This window comes from Topomyia yanbarensis, chromosome 3 (assembly GCF_030247195.1).
Source record: "Topomyia yanbarensis strain Yona2022 chromosome 3, ASM3024719v1, whole genome shotgun sequence".
Classification (NCBI taxonomy): Eukaryota; Metazoa; Arthropoda; class Insecta; order Diptera; family Culicidae; genus Topomyia; species Topomyia yanbarensis.
The window spans coordinates 97,443,349-97,463,809 of record NC_080672.1 but is presented as its reverse complement, the minus strand read 5'-3'; the positions used below and the strand labels follow the sequence as shown (position 1 = coordinate 97,463,809).

Below are 20,461 nucleotides of genomic sequence, written 5' to 3'. Positions count from 1 at the left end.
AGAATTTTCCGAGATATCAGCATAAAACATTACTTATTACTCGACTGTGCGGGGATTTGGCTGGGTTCAACTAAGTGTTTATGTATATGCAAGTCCTTGGTATGAATTATCTTTAGGTTTACTAATGCATCGAACCAACTTGATAGATTCTTTTTGTTAGCAGACATTTTTTCAGGCCGAAATTGAAATTGCAAATTAACTGCATGAAATTGTAAAAAACACTGTATAAATGTTACTAGAGCAAACCGTTGAAACAACAAATAGAATAAGAAAAGGGTTCTAAGTGAGAAGTATTTCACTTAAAAGGAAAAAAAAATGTGCGTGTATTGGGGCTCGAACCCAGGTCGGTTACCATTCGTCATGGTTCGCTAATCGTGTCAATTTTTGGAGTAGGTACAATTACCTTTGTTAAACACATAATTCAGCTAAAAGTCAAAGGTGGTATAAGAGCAAATGTATAGGTAGAATCAACCTTTTGAAGACATGTAGTGCAGCTTAATGATTAAAGGTAATAGTATTGGTAACAGCATCATTTATTCAACTCGTAATTCAGTCTAATTAAGATGGTTGAATAAAAGCATTAATGCTGTGTTAGTAGTATAGTTCAGCCTAGTTTGAAGTGGCGAATACTGGAGATTAAATAGGCTGAATAAACTGTTAATGTTTAAATAGTTCAGCGAAAGTATTATTTAGCCTTTAATCAGCAAGTAGTCTTATAGTTCAGCTCCTAATGTTTGTTGGGATACAATTTTACCTTTTCAGTCGATTTTAAATTTATATTATATTCAAGACTAAAAACTTCTATCAGGAACCGTCCGAATATTCAAAACCGTAGATCTTCCGCCACGGATGCGTGTGTACACATCTATACAAGATGATTAGACCTTCAGATCCATACAAATTGGTCATAATGTATGAACGTGTCCTTTGTTATTAGTTTTCGTGCATCGCAAAGTTCACAGACCGCCTTTGGTGCGCATGACCACCGGATGATTCCCGAAATTGATTCAGCGAGACGGTAAAATCGAACAAGTTGTTCCCGATTCAGACGGCACTGACAAGAGGAAAAGTTCGCACACGTATCAGCTGTGTGATTGAAACTTTAATCGCAAGTCCATTTGTGGAAGTGTAATCCAGTGGTTTAGCAGTTGGTAGACCCAATAGTGGATTGTTGCAGTATACCTGTGATAAAATCGTCATATATCCAGCAATCAGTCTCACGTTAAACGTGAAGTACGTTTCTAAAAGTCAGCCGTTGTTTTTTGTTGTTGCTTTTTTAATATTTTATATCACCATTTCCTATTCATTCTTTTCATTGCTTCCATATGGACACAATTTTTACGGAAGGCAGGTCGCCGAAACGCAATGCCTGGCGCCAGAAGAATGATCCTAGGTCATGTAATGTCCGGTTTGTGCAGTAAAATGAACCGGACTAAGCAGCTGCCGGCAGATTTGATGGAAACTCCGCTGAATCGATGTCTCAACACCTTCGACATCACTCTGCTAGGTAAAAAAACGGGGGAGGTGAAAATTGTTTGATTTATTTTGCGTGTTATGTATTGACGTGTGATCAAAAGGTGAGCTACCTTCTACCTCAGCTATGATGGAGGAACGCATTTTCTTATATGCATGTACACATGATTCCCTAATAATATGACCATCTATCTGAAGTGTGAATGGTGGGATAGTAGGGGGAGAGCAGTAATATTATGTTTCTATTGCGAACAAGTGGTCGACGAGGGTGTTGATGACGACAGCCGAACCTTCTACTAGAGGGTTCGGTATGTTTAGAACATCTATATTTTTAACTGCACAAACAAATCAGCATTTTTAAGGTAAGCCTTATTCGCAGTTTGCGGTACCTACAAATAAATGATTTTAGCCGTTTTATGTTCAACAGAAACACTTCTATTAGGCCGTATCTCTGGTACTCGTAGACGCCAAAAAAATAATGAAATTTAAACGACATGTGAATCATTTCGAATGTAAACACACAAATTGAATAAAAAATTTGATTTAAAATTAAGTTAAAATCGATGCACTCAATTGGAACATCAAAATTCATATGTTTTTACACTTTAATTCGTGTGAAGTTACATGCCACTTATTTTACAACAATAATAGAATAAAAATACATAAAAATGTATTGGTATTTCGTATAATGAAATTGTAATCTTCAATCAAAGTGTAAAATTATAATAAAATCCGTTGACGAAAGCACAAGTCGTGTGTTTTGTGATGTGATTCAATTTTGCGTATGTATTTGCACTCCAAACATGTGCATCAAAATATTTGTAAAATTGCAAAATATTTTTGTCTGTGTAACATTGAATTGCTCAGATTGTATTTTGCAGCCATAGAATTGTTTCGCGTTTCCTAGATTATACTAATTATCAAAACATATTTCATAAGAAGTATATTTTAGTGACTCCATATACTGCCTATGAAATCATAATTGCAAACTGCGTATAACGTGTTCATTTTCATTTACCTTTCCATTGAGTCTTACGGACGGGACAATCTTGTTTTGATAGGCTGTCTCAGTCTTGATGAACAAAACAAGGGTTTCTTATACCACTGGACGTTTTGGTCTTTGGTGATGGTCTTTCAAAGGGAAGTCAGAATTGTATTAGAGAGCTAGTAGAGCTAATTTCTAGCTGGGCTTTGACGTCTTACAAGCAATGCAAAATATATTTTAAATTTCTATTATGATGGAAAGAAAATGTAATTAATTTCGTTGATTTCTAAAGATGCATCACAAAATTCTCGTCAAATGTTCTTTAGTACTTTTTTCTAAATGCATTATTTTTTTCTGAATTAGAGAACAAATGCGGTTTAGTAGTGACATACGTACCAATGTAAATTCGCATTTGTTCTCGAATTCAGAGAAAAATAATGCATTTAGAAAAAAGTACTAAAGAACATTTGTCGAGAAACTTGTGATGCATTTTTAGAGATGAACGAAATTAATAACATTTTCTTGTGTCGAAATTTTAAATGGATTTGATGTGCTAAGCTCAAGCTTGGTTATCTTGGTCCAACACATCTGCGAGAAAGAACCACTAGTATCACTGGGGACGGTTTGTCTACTACTGCAATGACTAGTTTTGGCAGAGTGTAAGATTCCAGTGTATGTGTGTATGTTGTGTTGGTGATGTGGCACTTTTTTTCGTTTTCTGACGAGCCAAACGTGGCCCCTGACTTATAATGTAGGAATGAGTGCTTCCCCGAACTGGCGATATCTTGGTCTGCATGTTTTAGTAGATTGGCACACATGCTGGAGTATATTTTTATACTAGACTTGTGGCCACTGAATCTAGAGCATAGAAATAATTGTTGTATTCGAATTAACAGGCTAAAGTGTATTCTACTTTACTCCGGTTATGTCTTTGACATTACCCACCCATATTTTTTACTTAAAATGTCCTGCACTATCCACTATCAAAGTCTTTTTACAAAAAACATCCTACATTGTACACGCAGAAAAATTAAGCATATTTAAATCAAAAATATGTGTTATTGAATACTATCATTTATTGTTTATTACTTCAAACAACAAACGTATTGGTCTGACAATATTTTTTATTGCAACAACAATAAATTTTTGCTTTCAATAAAAACTGTTTTTAATTTCAGTAATTTTGTTTTAATTTCAATAAAATATTTATTAAAAAATGGAACAATAACTTTTTTTATTGAAACAATAAATAAATATTATTGAATTCATTAAATAAATTTATTGTCTCCCGACCAATAATTTTCTTTATTGAATTTAATCCATATTTTTATTGAATCTACAAATCTTTTTTCTGCGTGTAGTCGTAGTAATTACAGAAATGGAAAGGGCTAAATCGCACCACTAAGAAAATTAAAACAGCTTTTTTTAACTTTGCGTGTATAGCGTCGCGTACTGTCGATAACTAGCGGATAACCCATCGTTCCGGAAAGTCATACACTGTAGCCTTCTTCGCGTATACGTCTGAGCACTCTTTGTCCCACCATGGTTGGGAAGCCGTCCGCGAGAGCTCACGCCTGGTACGCGTTCAGTCTGAGCTTGAATCGCGGTTTCGATAATTAAGACAGCAACACGGAAAAAAATCCGTTCATAAATTCATGACCAAAAGGATTGACTATTTTCTTATGTCAGGTCATTCTCGAAAGAATACCAATTTCTTGGTTCCGAATTCTAACTGGTCGAATAGCGTTTACCTGTATTAACATTTATTTTTCTTAACTCATTCACAGGAATCGGCCATATGGTTGGCGCCGGTGTCTACGTGCTAACGGGTACGGTAGCTCGTGAGATGGCTGGTCCGGGAATTGTCCTGTCCTTCATCTTGGCCGGAATAGTTTCTATGCTGGCCGCGCTATGCTACGCCGAATTCGGAACCAGAGTACCGAAGGCAGGATCAGCGTATGTTTATACGTACGTATCGGTTGGTGAGTTTTGGGCGTTCGTAATCGGATGGAACATCATATTGGAGCATATGCTTGGTGCTGCGTCGGTTGCACGTGCTTGGAGCGGGTATGTTGATTCAATGTTGGGGAATATTGTGGCCAATACGACAATGGAGATAACAGGGGAAATGCATGAACAGTTGCTGGCTAAGTATCCGGACTTTTTGGCATTCGCTGTATGTTTGAGTTATGCTATTGCGTTGGCAGCTGGCGTGAAAGCCACTGCAATGATCAACAGTGTTCTCACGATGGTAAATGTTGCCGTTATGTCATTGGTTATCGTGCTTGGATTTTGGTACGCTGATCCTGGGAATTGGGCACTACCAGATCAGGGATATCTGCCGTATGGATTCGGCGGTGTATTGGCAGGTGCTGCAACCTGCTTTTATGCATTCGTAGGATTCGATAGTATCGCGACATCCGGTGAGGAGGCCAAAAACCCTAGCGTGTCGATCCCTCTGGCCACAATTTTGTCGCTATGTATAGTTACCATCGGATATGTATTAGTGAGCGCTGCTTTGACACTTATGATACCATACAACGAAATTAATCCAGCAGCTGCGCTTCCAGATGCTTTCGGAATACGTGGTATTTCTTGGGCGAAGTATGCAATTTCTACTGGCGCTATATGTGGTATGACGACAACTCTGCTTGGCTCACTCTTCGCTCTACCAAGATGCCTGTACGCAATGGCCAGTGATGGTTTATTGTTTTCTTGTTTTGGTAAGGTTAACACTAAAACTCAGGTTCCCCTGCTAAATCTAGCAATTTCTGGACTTTTCTCTGCCTTGCTGGCTTTAATATTCGATTTGGAGAAACTCGTTGAATTTATGTCCATTGGGACCCTTCTGGCGTACACTATTGTCAGCGCTAGCGTAATCGTACTCCGTTACCGCCCAATCACCGTAGAGGAAACAGCCAATTTGGCCCCCGATACTCCAGGCACGGACGAGGAAGAGGGAGTCTCTTCTTCGTCACAATCGAGTGCTGTAGACCAGTGTTCGCCCACCAGCGAGATGCTTGAGATAGCTCTGACAGGACGGCTGCGGCCTCAGTTTCGATGGTTGGAGCCTGTATTGGGACGATGTGAACCAGGGGTAGCTTGCTCAGGTGCCGTGTTGCTGTTCTGCGTACTCAGTGTGGCGGTCTGCTTTCAGCTTCAAGCTTCTTGGGATGAGTTGTACAACGGAACCTGGTGGGCCTTGGGATTGTACGGCTTCCTATTGTTCTGTTTGGTAGCATGTGAGTATACTAGTCATTATTCTTGTAGCCAATCGAATACAACTCTGTCTCTCATTTTAAAGGTGTCGTAGTCATCAGTGCTCACCATCAAAACACCCGGGGACTTCAATTTAAGGTACCGCTGGTGCCATACATTCCAACATTGAGCATATTCTGCAACATCGAGTTAATGGTACATTTGAGTTTCCTGACGTGGCTGCGATTCTTTATCTGGCTTACGATCGGAATGTTAGTTTACTTCCTGTATGGTATCCACAACAGCAAGGAAGGCGAGTTGGGAACTTCCTATTCGATGTTGATGTCCACCCAGGAAGCGATTCGCGGCTGGGGTGCCACAAACTCGGCTGGCCTTACCGGAGGCTCATGCGTTACCGTTACGAAGATTGTGAAAGGTCGCGTTAGTCGAAAGAGTGTCGATAAGCAGGCAATCGTTGATGATGAAGATGACGATTCGTAAGTTGTGCGAAGAAAACTATACCAATGCAGGAATAAGGGAAAATCTTGAGTTACGCTTATTGGTTGCACAGTTGGTTCAAAGTATTATGCAGTATTTTCAGCGCTTAGCAATGCAATGTAGATGTAAATAACATTTACAAAGATCATAGATCGTTTCATGAGGCACAAGATCAAAGTATTCATTTATTATTCACTTACTAATTTGTGCTTCCAAAATTTGTTTTTATTAATCTTTGTGGAGATAAGAACCAATTACCAAAGCTAGAGATAGTCAAGCTATTATATACTAGACCTGTTAGAATGTATATTAGTTATAGTATACTTGAATATGTAACTAGAACAAATGATAATACCTGCGCTATCGTTAGTATGTAATTATGTTATATCCCCTATCTAGTGCTTTACAATTCTTCGATTTTTAATTTGTTGTATTGAGTAACTTTTAATAAGTGCGTTTCGGGAGAACTCTAAATGCCTGTACTTTTTCAGCACAGGAATCGAATTGGGCTAGGTTCTAAAATGTAGGTGTATGTAACTATCCCAATATTACGTAATGCAAACATATCACTCGCAACATTTCGCCATTCCTGCTCGTACTTCAATTTGATCAATTCTTTTTATATTATAATCTATGTATTTTAGTAATGTATTCGGAGCAGTGTGCTTTTTTGACAGCTTTATCCTTCAAATACCGGTAGAGGGTAGAGTAAATTTTTCGTAGTAGAATTTCGAATGTGATTGTTACGCCGAAGGAGTTCACTCATAGTTTTACGCTCAAAGTTTCTGGCCGACTTCAACTTTTTAATCGTAAAATTAAAATATAAATGGTCATATATTTTTCGACCGAACAGAAAGATGTGAATAGTAGGGTGGGGCATTGTTATATGGAAAAATGTAATCATAGCCACATCAACCGAGCACAGCACTTTTTTGGTTCCTTTTGGGGTCCCAAACAACTGTGCAAAATTTGGGGTCGATTGGTGTTGACCCGTCGTAGCGCATTGCGATTGAAATTTGTATAAAGATTAGTATGGGAAAACCTACATTTTTGCATTTTTAATTCTACAGACTACAATTCTTCCTGTAGTGTACCAACAAATAGATAGAAGTGTAGTCCAGGATATGCTGAACAACTTTGCCGAAGGATGTATGGTGTTAGAATGTCTCTAAGCCATGTTATAGCTGTTCAAAGTTCGATACATCGAATTAAATGCCAAAAATCATTTTTATTGCCAACACTGCGGGTGTACCAATGGTATTTCATATAGCATTCCAAAATAACATTATATATTTTAGTTTTACCACATTGATATGTTTGGATGAATTATTCAAAAGCCTAAGCTCAATTTCATGAGCGTAGGTAGTTGAGCAATGGGGCATAGTGAGGGGGGGGGGGGGTCTATAATATGTAGAAATTCGAACTGAAATGCTGTCGAGTTGGAATGTTCAGATGAATTATTTCAAAACAATTACACAATGTCCTACGCATAATAGTAACGACGAAATAAAACATACTGTATCCCTTTGCCTTGACTTTTATCAATAGAAGTTACGTTACAGACTGAATCAATTGATGTCGAGTTGATATGTCAGAGGATTGCATTGATTATGTTTCAGTTTAATAGGCACTATGATTGATGGGATGCTCATTTCGATGCTGTTAGATCACCTGAACCAAAAATTGTTGTAGGGATCTGGTGGATTTCATGTTGAAATCCAGAAATTAGCTTCACGCCTCGTGATCGAACAGCATAGAAATGAGCATGCTATCAAATCATAATGCGTATTAAACCGAAATATAATCCTCTGACATATCAACTCGACATCAGTTGATTCAGTCTGCAACGTAACTTCTATTGATAAAAGTCAAGGCAAAGGGATACAGTATGTTTTATTTCATCGTTACTATTATGCGTAGGACATTGTGTAATTGTTTGGAAATAATTCATCTGAACATTCCAACTCGACAACATTTCAGTTCGAATTTCTACATATTAAAGCCTCCCCCTATCCCCCCTCACTACGCCCTATTGCTCAACTACCTACGCTCACGAAATTGAGCTAAGACTTTTGAATAATTCATCCAAACATATCAATGTGGTAAAACTAAAATATATAATGTTATTTTGGAATGCTATGTGAAATACCATTGGTACACCCGCAGTGTTGGCAATAAAAATGATTTTTGGCATTTAATTCGATGTATCGAACTTTGAACAGCTATAACATGGCTTAGAGACATTCTAACACCATACATCCTTCGGCAAAGTTGTTCAGCATATCCTGGACTACACTTCTATCTATTTGTTTGCATATTAAAGGAAGAATTGTAGTCTGTAGAATTAAAAATGCAAAAATGTATGTTTTCCCATACTAATCTCCATACAAATTTCAAACGCAATGCGCTACGCCGGGTCAACACCAATCGACCCCAAATTTTGCACAGTTGTTTAGGACCCCAAAAGGAACCAAAAAAGTGCTGTGCTGAAAAAACGATCATTTTGCCCCACCCTTGTGAATAGTTGGGCTCTTTTACGCATACCACTGGCAGCCCTATTTCAACATATGGAGCTCCTAGGTTGACAGCGACATACTATTATGCTGAGTGCATATAAAGAGAGTGACGATACTGTCAAAATTGGAACAATGATTATTTGTCAGTGTCGTTCCAAACGAGTCAAATCCATGTATTTTGAGAGGTCGTTTCGACATAGATCTTTCATTAGGGCTTAAATCGCAAATGTAAACAAACAGCGTTTTCGCTATTATGACATTATGCGACAAAAATACTACAAGATTGAGGTGAAAATTAGTTAAAATGGTTTTAATTCGATTTATAATTAAAGAAAACAAAACGGCGAAACATGCATTTTCTTCGAGATTTCGACTTAGGCCCTTCTTCTCATATGGAATATAAGGCTAAACTTACATTTTTAGACAGAACCGAGGCGTATGGTTATTATTCACAAAATTATTCTTTAAATGGCAGTTCTATTATATAAATTATAAGCAATATCTACTATGATCATGTCTACTCTATAGTTATTGTACATAAACATTCGAATATTTCGATATTTTCATGAAATTGGGAGAAAAGATGCACGCGCCCTTTCATTTGCATTGGGTTTATATGCGCCCATTTGCTGAGCCCTATTGAAAAGTATACTGTCAAGCTCGCCCATTTACCCAGCCCTACCCAGCAAGACAAAGTCAGTTTAGCCCATTTACCGCGCCCTTCTGAAAATTGTGTTCACGGTTTAGCCCTTTCGTAAATAGTGGTTGCTGAAGGGCGAAATCACGACTGGAATGAAAATTGGGCGTAAGCATTTTTTTAGGTTCTACCCACTAAAAGCACATAGGAATTAAATTCTTTGTTATATTGTCATAAGGTTTAACCAAAGATGCTTCAGGGAAAACATGATCATAAAGTAATTTATACCTACAATAAAAATTACATTTAGAAAAGCATCGCCGAATATTGAAACTGATTTTTCTCCATTTGAGCACATTGCGACTCAGGCCCTAATGAAAAATCTGTGTCGGTTTGTTCGTTTGGAATATTACTGACAGATAATCATGTCAGTTGTCTTCACTCTCCTTACATACACTCTGCTATTATGTACAGGGCTTTACAGTTAGAAATCCTAAACAAACCATTATTTTCGACAACCATGTGTTCTGTCCCACCTATTTATCATTGTCTGAAATCGACAATTAATGCTGAGTTAATAGTCTGTGGTACATGCTCTTAACTTCATTTCATTTCGACACATTAGTTGTCAATTGGGGGTGAATTTTAATCGAGACAATTGTTGAGTGTGTAACCACTATACTCTAATTGCCCCCACTTTTGGTACGTCAATGCATCTTAAAACCCATTTACGTATTGGCATCATTAAAGAAAAACAACGAACACGTTTTGAATCAATTACCTTTTGTTTTTTTTCGGTAATTCGCATTTTGTTTTTGATTGTTATCTCTGAACCTGCCCAAAACCACTTCAGGTTATGGGTCCAGGTTGCGTTTCGTGTGGAGAATTCGTGTGAGAATCGGAGTGTTAATGGCATGCAGGAGGAGAGGTACGATCGTACATTGCTGCCATTGGTATTGTGCCTTGCAGGATAATCGCTCGATATGCGATTATATGAAAGCTCAATCACAGAGAACAGACATCCATGATCGACCAAAAATATTTAAAAAACGTGTGTAAACATTTGAATTAATATACGATAAACACTAGCGCCGCCACACCAACCTATCCCAACTATCCGTCAAATCCATTCCGGAATCGGTTTGAAACCCTGAATGGATTCAGTATGGAACCTTGCTTAAAGAAAACAACCGATTCCGACTCTATCGGTTGATGCATTTGAGCTGGAATTCATGCTAGAAGTCCGAACCGGTTCCGGACTAGTTTGACTGGGTAGAGGAATAACCGCTGTCAATTCTGTCGAGCTCAGCCACAAAAAACATAACGACAGCAGCGCACCTGGTTTGGATATCCCAACTACCTTCGAAATCGTTAGAGATTTTACACAAGTTGAATGCTGAAGATAGACGTCTGTTCTCTGTGGCAGCCGTCTATATAAATTCATAGGCAGCTTTTTCTTTGAAGCTTTTGAAAAGCGCAAAGCCTCCAGAAAAATAAACATTGCATGAGAAGATCCTCTACATTCATTTGCAATAGAGACTGATTATCTCACCTATAGTTCGCTTATGTTCGACTGGTTCATTGTCTAGTGGCTCCAATGAAATCGGCTTGCGGAGTAACTGCGGCTATATTTGATGCGCCTTTCAGACGCCCGCAATGTGAGATTTTATTGTAAGCGCGACAATAGAGTGTGGAGTGCGCTCAGGTGTATGCAGCACAAGTCGAAGAACTTGGTTCCGTTGGGTGGTGACACAAATGAGGTAAAAGTTGCGAAAGAGAAAAAAATGGAAAAAACACCAAGAAAGATCGCAAATGAAATTCACTGCTAGTCTCAAGGATCCACGACTCGCAGCTCGAGAATATACATGATAAGCAGCTCGGGTATTTGAGCGCCGGAGCATCGATAGCCAAATGCATTTAAAACGGGAGATGTTGCAACTGCGATTAGGAGGAAATTTGTAACAATAATTTCTCGCGTATGACAAATTGGTGCGTGAATATAGATCGACCGGTGCTGCGCTAGAGGATTTGGACGTAATTTGGTTTGTAATCTTCTAGTAACATTGGGATCTTTATACTTGGGAGTAGACGATGCCTGAAGAAAATTTATTGATCGAATTTGTCAAGTGTAGATTGCTCGATGAAGAAACCAAGCGGCGAGGTATGGAGTTGTCACCCTCGACAAGTGGAGATGCAGTTTTCCTAGGAACGAAGAAAGTGAAGAAAAAGAAAGTTCATTGCAAGAAGGAAGGATACAAACATGGATTGCCCTGACCGTAAAAAGCTAATGGACCGAAAGGAAATGCAGAAATCGAAGGCAAACGTTGCCGAAACAGAAGATGCAGATAAAGTTTGTTGTGTCGGTTTAAGTGGTGATATGCCATTTTCGGAAGAGCAGTGTACCCTATGCAAAGGACGGCGAGAAGATTATTGCTGAACACTCTGGTACACTGAAGGTAGTATCGGTTGTGAGAGACTAACAAATTGAATGTACGATCAATGATGCTTTGTTTATTCCCTAGTTGCGCGGTAATTTGTTCTCGGCATTAAAGAAGAAGATATTGTTTGAATCTGGAAAGGCGAAGATCTATCGGTATACCGAAATCGTCGCGATTGCGTCTCGCCGAGAGGAGCTATACAAACTCGGTTTTTTTCTCGTTTAAGCACAGTGTCGGTGAAGCTTTGTTGACGTGCGGTCGTATTCGGAAAAGTTTTGAATTATGGTACCGACGATTCGGTCAAGTCGAAGAACTTGGTTCCGTTGGGTGGTGACACAAATGAGGTGCAAGCTGCGACTGTGAAAAAAAAATGGAAAACGCACCAAGAAAGATCGCAAATATAAATCACTGCTAGTCTCAAGGATCGACGACTCGCAGCTCGAGTATATACACGATAAGCAATTCGAGCGTTCGAGCGCCGTAGCATCGCGAGCCGAATGCATTTAAAACGGGAGATGTTGCAACTGCGATTAGGAGGAAATTTGCAACAATTATTTCGGTCGGTCACTTAAATGAAAACAGTCTCAAGAAGTTGGTCCAGTATGAAATGGTATTGGGAATGAACATGTGTACCACAAGTGTTAATCGTGACGATTGTTTGCGATTCATGCGTTGCAGTCAAACAGACGAGAAAACAGTTCACTTCGTCTGACGACAAAGGTTCGACACGTGTACTCGAACTCGTGCATACAGACGTGTGTGGTTCTGTAATGTCAGTTGAACTGTTTGGAGTGAAATATTTTGTTACATTTACGGACGATTAGAGTCACTTCACTTTTTGAAGTTCACGAAGTCTGGGTGACTGCAAAGTTTGGGCAGAAAATTTCTTGTTTGATAACGGAGGGGAGTATAAGAACAAGCGGTTCGTGAAACTCTGTAAGCGTAAAGGCATTCAAATCAAGTGGACTGTCCCATACACCCCGCAACAGAATGCTCTAAGCGAAAGACTGAATCGGACACTCGTAGAAAAAGCCAGAACGATGTTGGAGGATTCAGGAATCCAGAAGAGTTTTTGGTGACAGGCTGTGCAAACTGCGATCTTTTTGACCAACAGAAGCCCAACGAATGCGCTTGGTACGAAGCAAACTCCGTTTGAGTTGTGCGAAAACCGGAAGTCAAATATGTTGAATGTTACGGCCAATTTCTTCACTTGGATGAAACCCGGTTTTCGGCTAATTCATCACCAGCAACCCGAAAACTAGTTTTCAGCGAAAACCGGTTTTCATCCAGTGAAGAAATTGGTCGTTAGAGTTGTAATGTTTTTGACAATATTCCGGATGAATTGAGACGAAAGCTAGATTCGAAGAGCTGGAAGGATAGTTTGCTGGGATACGGTTCTAACGGAACTTTGGAACTCCGTGTAAAATCAAATTGTGGTAGAGCGTGATGTGGATTTCGTTGAGGATAAGTGTTCCGTCGAGGGCAATGGCCAGACCTGGAATCAAACTGCTCGAGTTTTTGCAAACGATGATGAAGATGTGGACATCACTGCTAATACAGAAGATTCTGAAGAAAGTGTATCCGACGATACATTCGTAAGTTTCGTGGAACACGCGGGATCCGATACCTACTTGTCGTTCGATTTTTTTATCTATTGTTTCTTTAACTCTTAAAATTGCCGAAAATAACCAACAAAAATCAGTAGAACTTTGCGGCAATTAAAACAAAGTGACACTTATCGGCCTATGGAATGTATTCTATGGCAATCTACTTAAATTGTACTTTTTACTTCTAACAGTTTTGTTACTTATTTCTTGCTATAACCTTATTGCTTATGGCACTAATAACTGGATTCTAACCGCACTGCGTACTTACCATTATTCTTTTAAATTCTTCTCATAGCCATCTCTATAACTTGAAATAAATGGTTTTTGACAGCTCTGACAGATATCTGACGTTTAAAATACGCACGCTGAGATCTCGCATTTTTATACTATCGCCCTCCCCTTAAGCCCAGAAGCTGTTTGTTTTCCTCCCAAATCGCCGTGTAAACGATTTGTTTTCCTCCTAAATCAAACGTCAAAAGGGCACAATACCAACGCAGCTGGATATTGCGAATCTTTTCTAAAATCCACATCGTGACATATCAGCCATGCGCCGACAAGTCGTGCGCCGAATCACGCGCCTATTCACTTTGCATTAGTGCAAGCGAAAAAACGATTTGACGTTTATTTTTGTTTCGTTCACACTCATGTGTGAAACATATACCAACAAATCGACGAAATGCTAGTTTATCTCGGGATAAACAATAAGTCTATGAAATACATACTCCTATGAAAAAAAAACCCGTCCGACAAGCGTCTCTCGTTAGTCGGATTCGTGGATCAAATCAACGATTTTATCGGTCGTCGCGCCCACCGAAGTAACATCAGCAGAAATAAACAAGAAATAATTAGCTGATCAGAAACGTTTCATGGGTTGTCTAATAAACCACTTTTTCGAAGCGATCAAATTGCTGCGACTTGTTTATAAAATGGTGTGGCATTTTTGTATTTTTTCACATGTTGAATTAAGTATTTGTAGTAAAATTAGCACAATAACGAACACAATAAACACGAAAGTATCGGACTAATGTTTCTCCCTTTCCCCAGCAGCTCTGAATTAGGATGTATTCGTCGACGGTATTGACTAGCTTGCATCAATACAGATTATATAGTGAGAAATTCCTGTTTTATTTATCCAGAGTATATTATTTATAGTGATCGTTTTACAATCTTGTTTGGTCCTAGTTGAGGTACGAGCGTTCTTTTCTGCTTGCTGTTACTTATGTTATACAGTGAAGTCTCTTTCTAACCAGCTCCTTGGTTTATATTAGGGTTGAAAAATGGGGACTTCGACAAAATAGGGACATATTTTTTCTTCTCTTTATGAATTAGTCTTCTTAAGACCGTAGACTCAGAACTCTTTCTGATTATTTAGTAGTAATTTTCCTTAAGGGGAGGTTCTCATTCAAAATTTTTAGAAAAGATGATATTTCTTCTTTGCATTTTTTGAAAGGTATAAGTGTCTACTACATTCTGTTAAACGGGTTTTTCGATCCGCGCATCAAAAAATTTTCTGCAGGCCATTGTTCGAAGCGGCGTCTTGGCCTCCATGGATCGCTCTCTGGCATTTATGATTACTTGATAGTTTTTTTTTTAAGTCGGGAAAAGCCTTTTTGAGTGAAATTTCATTTTGTAATCTCTTCTCAAAAGGCATGAAAAACTATTTATCTTTTCAAAATATATAAATATAATAAATTCTTAAATTAATTTAGCTCACTCGGTTAAATAAAACCATAACAGAGCTAAGCTTCATTCTTCCTATGTATGTGAAATGTAATGCTTGATTGTGTAATTCTTTCGATTAGTGAGTCGTCTTCAAATATCTGAAAATATATAAATTTTATGAAATATCAAAGTTTAAGATTGGATCTCATAAGAAATTCGAAGAAGGTTTTAAGGGCAACAAAGTCTTTATTAGCTAATACATCTCTAACAGAATGAAGGATAGGTTTTCCTACAGAAGAGAGGACAGAAATAAAATGTTGTCTTGTTTCTGAAAACCGTGAACAATGTAAAATTATATGATCAATATCCTCATATGACTATAAACATTCACATAAATTTGAATCAATTATATTCATGCGATATAAACGACTTTTACATGAATAGTGATTTGATATTATACGAGAGAAAGTTTGTATAAAAAATCTTCCTGCATTTAATCCATAAAATCAAGGTTTACGGTTAACATTTGGTAAAATAGAATGGCACATTCGTCCCATATCACTAAGATCCCATACTTGTTGCCAAAGCATATTAACTTTATGTCGAATCAAAGAAAAGTATTCATTACCTTGAATTCCTCGATATCTTCATGGCATTATGCACATTCCCAGAATGTTTCGCGTTGCACTGTACTTGTGTGGAGGTCTGGAGAATTTATTTCACGGCTTGATCTGTAGAGCCATCGCAGACTAGTCACGAGTTATCAAACAAACACAGAAAATGGTGAAAAAGGGAAAAAATTTGGTCATAATTGTTAGTACGACTTATTGGAATCGCCATTTTTATTTTCTTGATTTTAATACATATTAACTCAAATTCGTGTTTAGAAATCCCAATTTCTTTTTTCTTGATTCTGGTTGAATTTCCGCCATATTGAATCAGCTTTTGAATTTCGAAAAACTAACTTCAGATTCGTAATCGGTGATTTCCAAAACCTATAATTCCATGTAATTGGCACCAAATATTGACATTCTACCACGAATAATTCATCGTGCTCTCGAAACAGGATTTTCAAAAACTACGTGCAATCTCATTTGAAAACGGATCCATTTAAAGATTTAATCTTTTGACCTCTCGAAAGAAAATCTTTTTCATTGGAGGAAAGACCTATAAAAGCTGCAAATTTTTTGTATTCACTATTTTAGGTGAAGCCTTAAGGTGGAAAAAAGGCTAAAAAAAACGATCTCAAAGTTTGAAATCGCCCCATTGCGTCAAATTTGGAGTATTTTATCTGTTCTTAGGACATTTCTCCAATAAATTTAGTTTACTTTAGAGCCTTATTATTAGTTTTGTGTTTCAGATTGATCCTGAGGCAGCAGGCTGTACGCAGTTTTGTAATTCCACGCGCACCTAACCTTAGACAGAACGTCACAACGGGAACCATTTTATTTTGTCGTCTTGAAAAAAATTGTTAATTAAGACGAAAATATAAGTTTTAATTCCTAAAACTGTTTCCTTCTCTGTTTTTTTTCATTGGCCCACAAAAAATCCAAATTTTACTTACTTTTTGGTCATTTGAATGAGAACCTCCCGTTAAGGGGATCTATCAAGGGAAAATTTAAAAAAAATAGATTTTTACATTTCTTATAAAAGAAATATATATAATTCGCTCAAACTTTCAAGATTTTTTCCGAGGCCCGGAGGGCCGAGTCTTATATACCAATCGACTCAGCTCGACGATTTGGGACAATGTCTGTGTGTGTGTGTGTGTCTGTGTGTGTGTGTGTGTATGTAACGGACAAATTCTCATTCGTGTTTCTCAGCAATGGCTGAACCGATCTTATCCAAACCAATTTTAAATGAAAGAACTAAAAAACAGTATGAACGCTATTAATTTGTTTTTGATTCTGATGGTTAGTTTCCAAGATATGAATGTTTGAATGCGTGAAAATGGCGTTTTTTTCAGTTTTTTTAAATTATCTGCCGAAATTGATAATATAGATTAACAATTTATATATTTTAAGACAGATTTAACGAATACCTTTCGAACAAGCTATAGATTGTAGAAATCGGACTATTATCAAAAGAGATATTTAACATTAAATTAAATTTCCCATTGCCAGAAATATGACCAAAAACATATAATCTATAATTAACGGCAAAACGGCTTATTTTAGGTCAATAGTATCTTCAGAGAATTTAATGGAGGTAATATGGCCTTTCTTTTGGAATTGTGCTTTTGCTGATTAATCCCCCTATGAGTGAGATATTTGCACAAATTTTCTTGGAAGTGATTATATCGAAATGATGTCTTCAGCAAATTTGTAGCTCTTACTTTTGCGAATAACTTTACTAAAGACTTTAAATATCTATTTTGAATACTTTAAAAGTTATGGCTTGTTGTTTGTTGATTACTCTTTCTCGCCCAGTTATTGTTCAATATAGTAATAATCCATTGAAATAAGCCAAACATTATTTCGATAAAACGAATTTTGTATTTTATTTTACTATCTACAACCGCTAGAAATAATCACCGAACACTTCCAAGTTGTCTGGAAGGAACTTGATAACTTATCAGTACAAAAATGTTCATTTGTGCGAACCTTCTGACTGCAATTTTTCTAACTTATAACCATCGGATCCATCTGAAACATATCGGAAAATGAAAAGCGAAAAAAATAACTCCAAGCAACGGCGTAGCCAAGAGGAGGTTTTGGGGTTTAACACCATACAACACCCCCCCCCCCCCCCACAACACCCAAAAAATATTGGATTGAAGCTGAAAATTTATTGATGCAGACTGATTTAATTCAATATTACAATAACAATTATTTGATCCGTAGATTGATAACCTGTTGTTGTTAACATCATTAGGACTTTTGATAAATTGTCGGAATGGGGTCCTGATATGTAACTGATCTATTGGTCTTGATTTCACAGTTGTCTAATTGCATCAATATCAAATTCCTGCCTGAAAACATTCCATTAGAAAATTCCAGAGTTCTGTAATCAATCATAATCCTCAGATTTCTTTCCAAATTGAACTCGCTTTTGTAGAGATGTACTATAATAAGGGTCTTTATTTAATAGGAAGCGAAGTTAAAATTGATTTAATGTCTATGAAACATAGAACTGCTCACCAAAAAATGCATAACTTTCAACATTTGCTAAAAATGTTTTTGCCTTTCTCATTCACTCTAAAATTCGTCAATCTAATCCCGACCCGGAGAGCCGAGTGTCATATTCCAATCGACTGAGTTCGTCGAGATCGGAAAATGTCTGTGTGTGTGTGTGTGTATGTGGAAAAAATGTGACCTCTGTTTCTCAGAGATGGCTGGACCGATTTGCACAAAGTTAGTCTCAAATGAAAGGTACAACCTTCCCATCGGCTGCTATTGAATTTTTTTATTGATTGGACTTCCGGTTCCGGAGTTACGAGTTGAAGAGTGCAATCACACAGCAAATTCCCATATAAACTGAAATGAAAAATTTTCAAAATCAAATTTGTATTTTCGATGCCAAATGACTTTAAAATGCATGAAACATTGAGATGTTTGACAAAAATTGACTTCTTTGGACTTTGGTACATTTTTGCCTTTCTCATATAGAAAGGTTATGCAATCACTCTAAAAATCGTTAATCATACCGGCCCAGAGAGAGTATGCAGTGAGGGGTTGCTACTTTAAAATTAAAACTAATTTAAAATTTCTTAACAAGTTGAAAATTTTCGGCAGGACCTGGACCTCCCGGATCTTTCTCCATGAGCCGCCGCTGGTTTCAAGCGATGTTTCAGTATCACATAGTATCTCAAGATCGTGGCTGTCGATCCATTGTATGTATGTGCAAATCGTACTGAACATGTAATATTCATTTCCACCATTGTATTGAACATAACCAGCCATGGAATCGTAGTCTGGACAAATAAGACAAGCACAATTGCACCACTAGATGGATTAAAACAGGTTTTTATTTTGGGAATGTGTCGAGTTGAGACGAAAACGTAATATGATTAATAACGAGGATAACACTTTCCGAATGTAGAGAGAAATTTATGAAAAATTACGATTTCCATTCGACTCTAGCAGGTTCTGATCGATTTTGATGAGCATTTGATTTTTGTTGTATGACCAATTGTATGTATAGGTCAAATGTTTAAAAACAGTAATTTAAGGTCAAGATAACATCATTTTGAAACCGCCAATTTCGGAGGTTTAGTATCTTCGATGAGTTTTACAAACGTTAAACAGCGCATCATTTGATAAAATAATTTTGACGGTATATCGTCCAAGAAGTATGCATGGTGAATTTTCTCAGGTTAATATTCATGACTACAATAAAGTCTCAACAAATTCGCTAAAGATACGAACCTTGTAACTATTTTCTGGAAAATAATTCTGCATAATTTTAAAACTTCAAAAATTATGGTTTCGGAATTATGCCGTTTGGACAGTAAGATCGATTTTCACCAAACCCCCACCAAACCGAATTTCTGGCTACGCCGCTGACTTCAAGTAAGTAGAAACAAAGTCGTTCTACACTCGTTCACAGAAACTTCTTCGAACGCTGAATATCTATTATAATACATTGACACCCCAATTTTATCAGCCAAATATGAATTGCCAAATATGTTTTTTTTTATTGCATCGAACTACAACAATTTTTAGGTAGCTTTCAAGGGGTTATTTTATAGACTTCTTCCAAAATTTGGCGAACCTATTCCAATTCGTATACCGTTTCGTTGCAGATAGAGAAAATACTGAAATTTTCAGCTTTTTTCCTACACAATATTACGAAAGCTTATTAAACAATTTTTCCTAATAAGTTTGTGAAAATTATAAACTATTTGAAATTTTTTAATAGTTTAATTTTTTATTTAACCGTGATTTTTTAATAAATAGTGACCGTCGCTTCACTACGTAGTCTATTTTTCATGGCTTGCGGTGAGCACGATCTCTCGAATTGCTGAAATGAAAATTATGGAATAGAAAATAATTTTTAGTGTTCTTTACAGATTTAACTCGCCGCGTAGATAGCTTTGTATTAGACCCGCTGGTGCCCTAAGACGATTTCGCTAGATTTTCGGAGCACTGTGCACCCAGTGCATTAACGCAAGTGACGGAAGGCTATCGAAAAGTTTCGTGAAAATGAAAATTCCAGTAATGATGATGATTTCCCCAAACGGTTCGTTTTCGAGAGGTTTTTATTTGTTCTTTGGCATTAGGATTAGCGATAATAATTCAAATCAAGGATACTACTGGGAAGTCACCTTTAGAAAAAGTCGATGTCGAAGTAAAATTTGGAACTATGCACGCATGCACTTCAGAGATAGCGTGACATCAGGAGCTGCGATTTCATTTCAACGCTTTTTTGTGAAAAGGGCGATACTCACAAATGTAAACATAAGGCTTTTTTCATACATGCGAATGATAAATAAATAACCCCTTTAG

The 20,461-nt window shown here is 37.4% G+C and overlaps 1 protein-coding gene across 2 annotated transcripts; it reads left to right on the top strand.

Annotated features, from left to right (window-relative positions):
• Positions 1-1,060: 1,060 nt before the first annotated feature.
• On the top strand, positions 1,061-17,435 carry LOC131688884 (cationic amino acid transporter 4). Of its 2 annotated transcripts, none has more exons than XM_058973479.1 (4): positions 1,061-1,233; positions 1,352-1,507; positions 4,246-5,700; positions 5,763-17,435. In XM_058973479.1, the coding sequence occupies exons 2-4, from the start codon at positions 1,366-1,368 to the stop codon at positions 6,155-6,157; spliced, it is 1,992 nt and encodes a 663-aa protein (XP_058829462.1). In that variant the 5' UTR covers positions 1,061-1,233; positions 1,352-1,365; the 3' UTR covers positions 6,158-17,435. The 2 variants fall into 2 exon arrangements, with proteins under 2 accessions (XP_058829462.1, XP_058829463.1); XM_058973480.1 differs by having other exon boundaries at positions 1,348-1,507.
• The last annotated feature ends 3,026 nt before the right edge of the window (positions 17,436-20,461 follow it).

What these genes read in the sequence shown, in the direction of transcription:
- LOC131688884 (XM_058973479.1), top strand. Translation starts at nt 1,366, where the DNA reads ATGCCTGGCGCCAGAAGAATGATCCTAGGTCATGTAATGTCCGGTTTG. An exon ending in CTTCGACATCACTCTGCTAG is followed by an intron (nt 1,508 to 4,245) that starts GTAAAAAAACGG and finishes ACTCATTCACAG; the next exon opens with GAATCGGCCATATGGTTGGC. An exon ending in ATTGTTCTGTTTGGTAGCAT is followed by an intron (nt 5,701 to 5,762) that starts GTGAGTATACTA and finishes CTCATTTTAAAG; the next exon opens with GTGTCGTAGTCATCAGTGCT.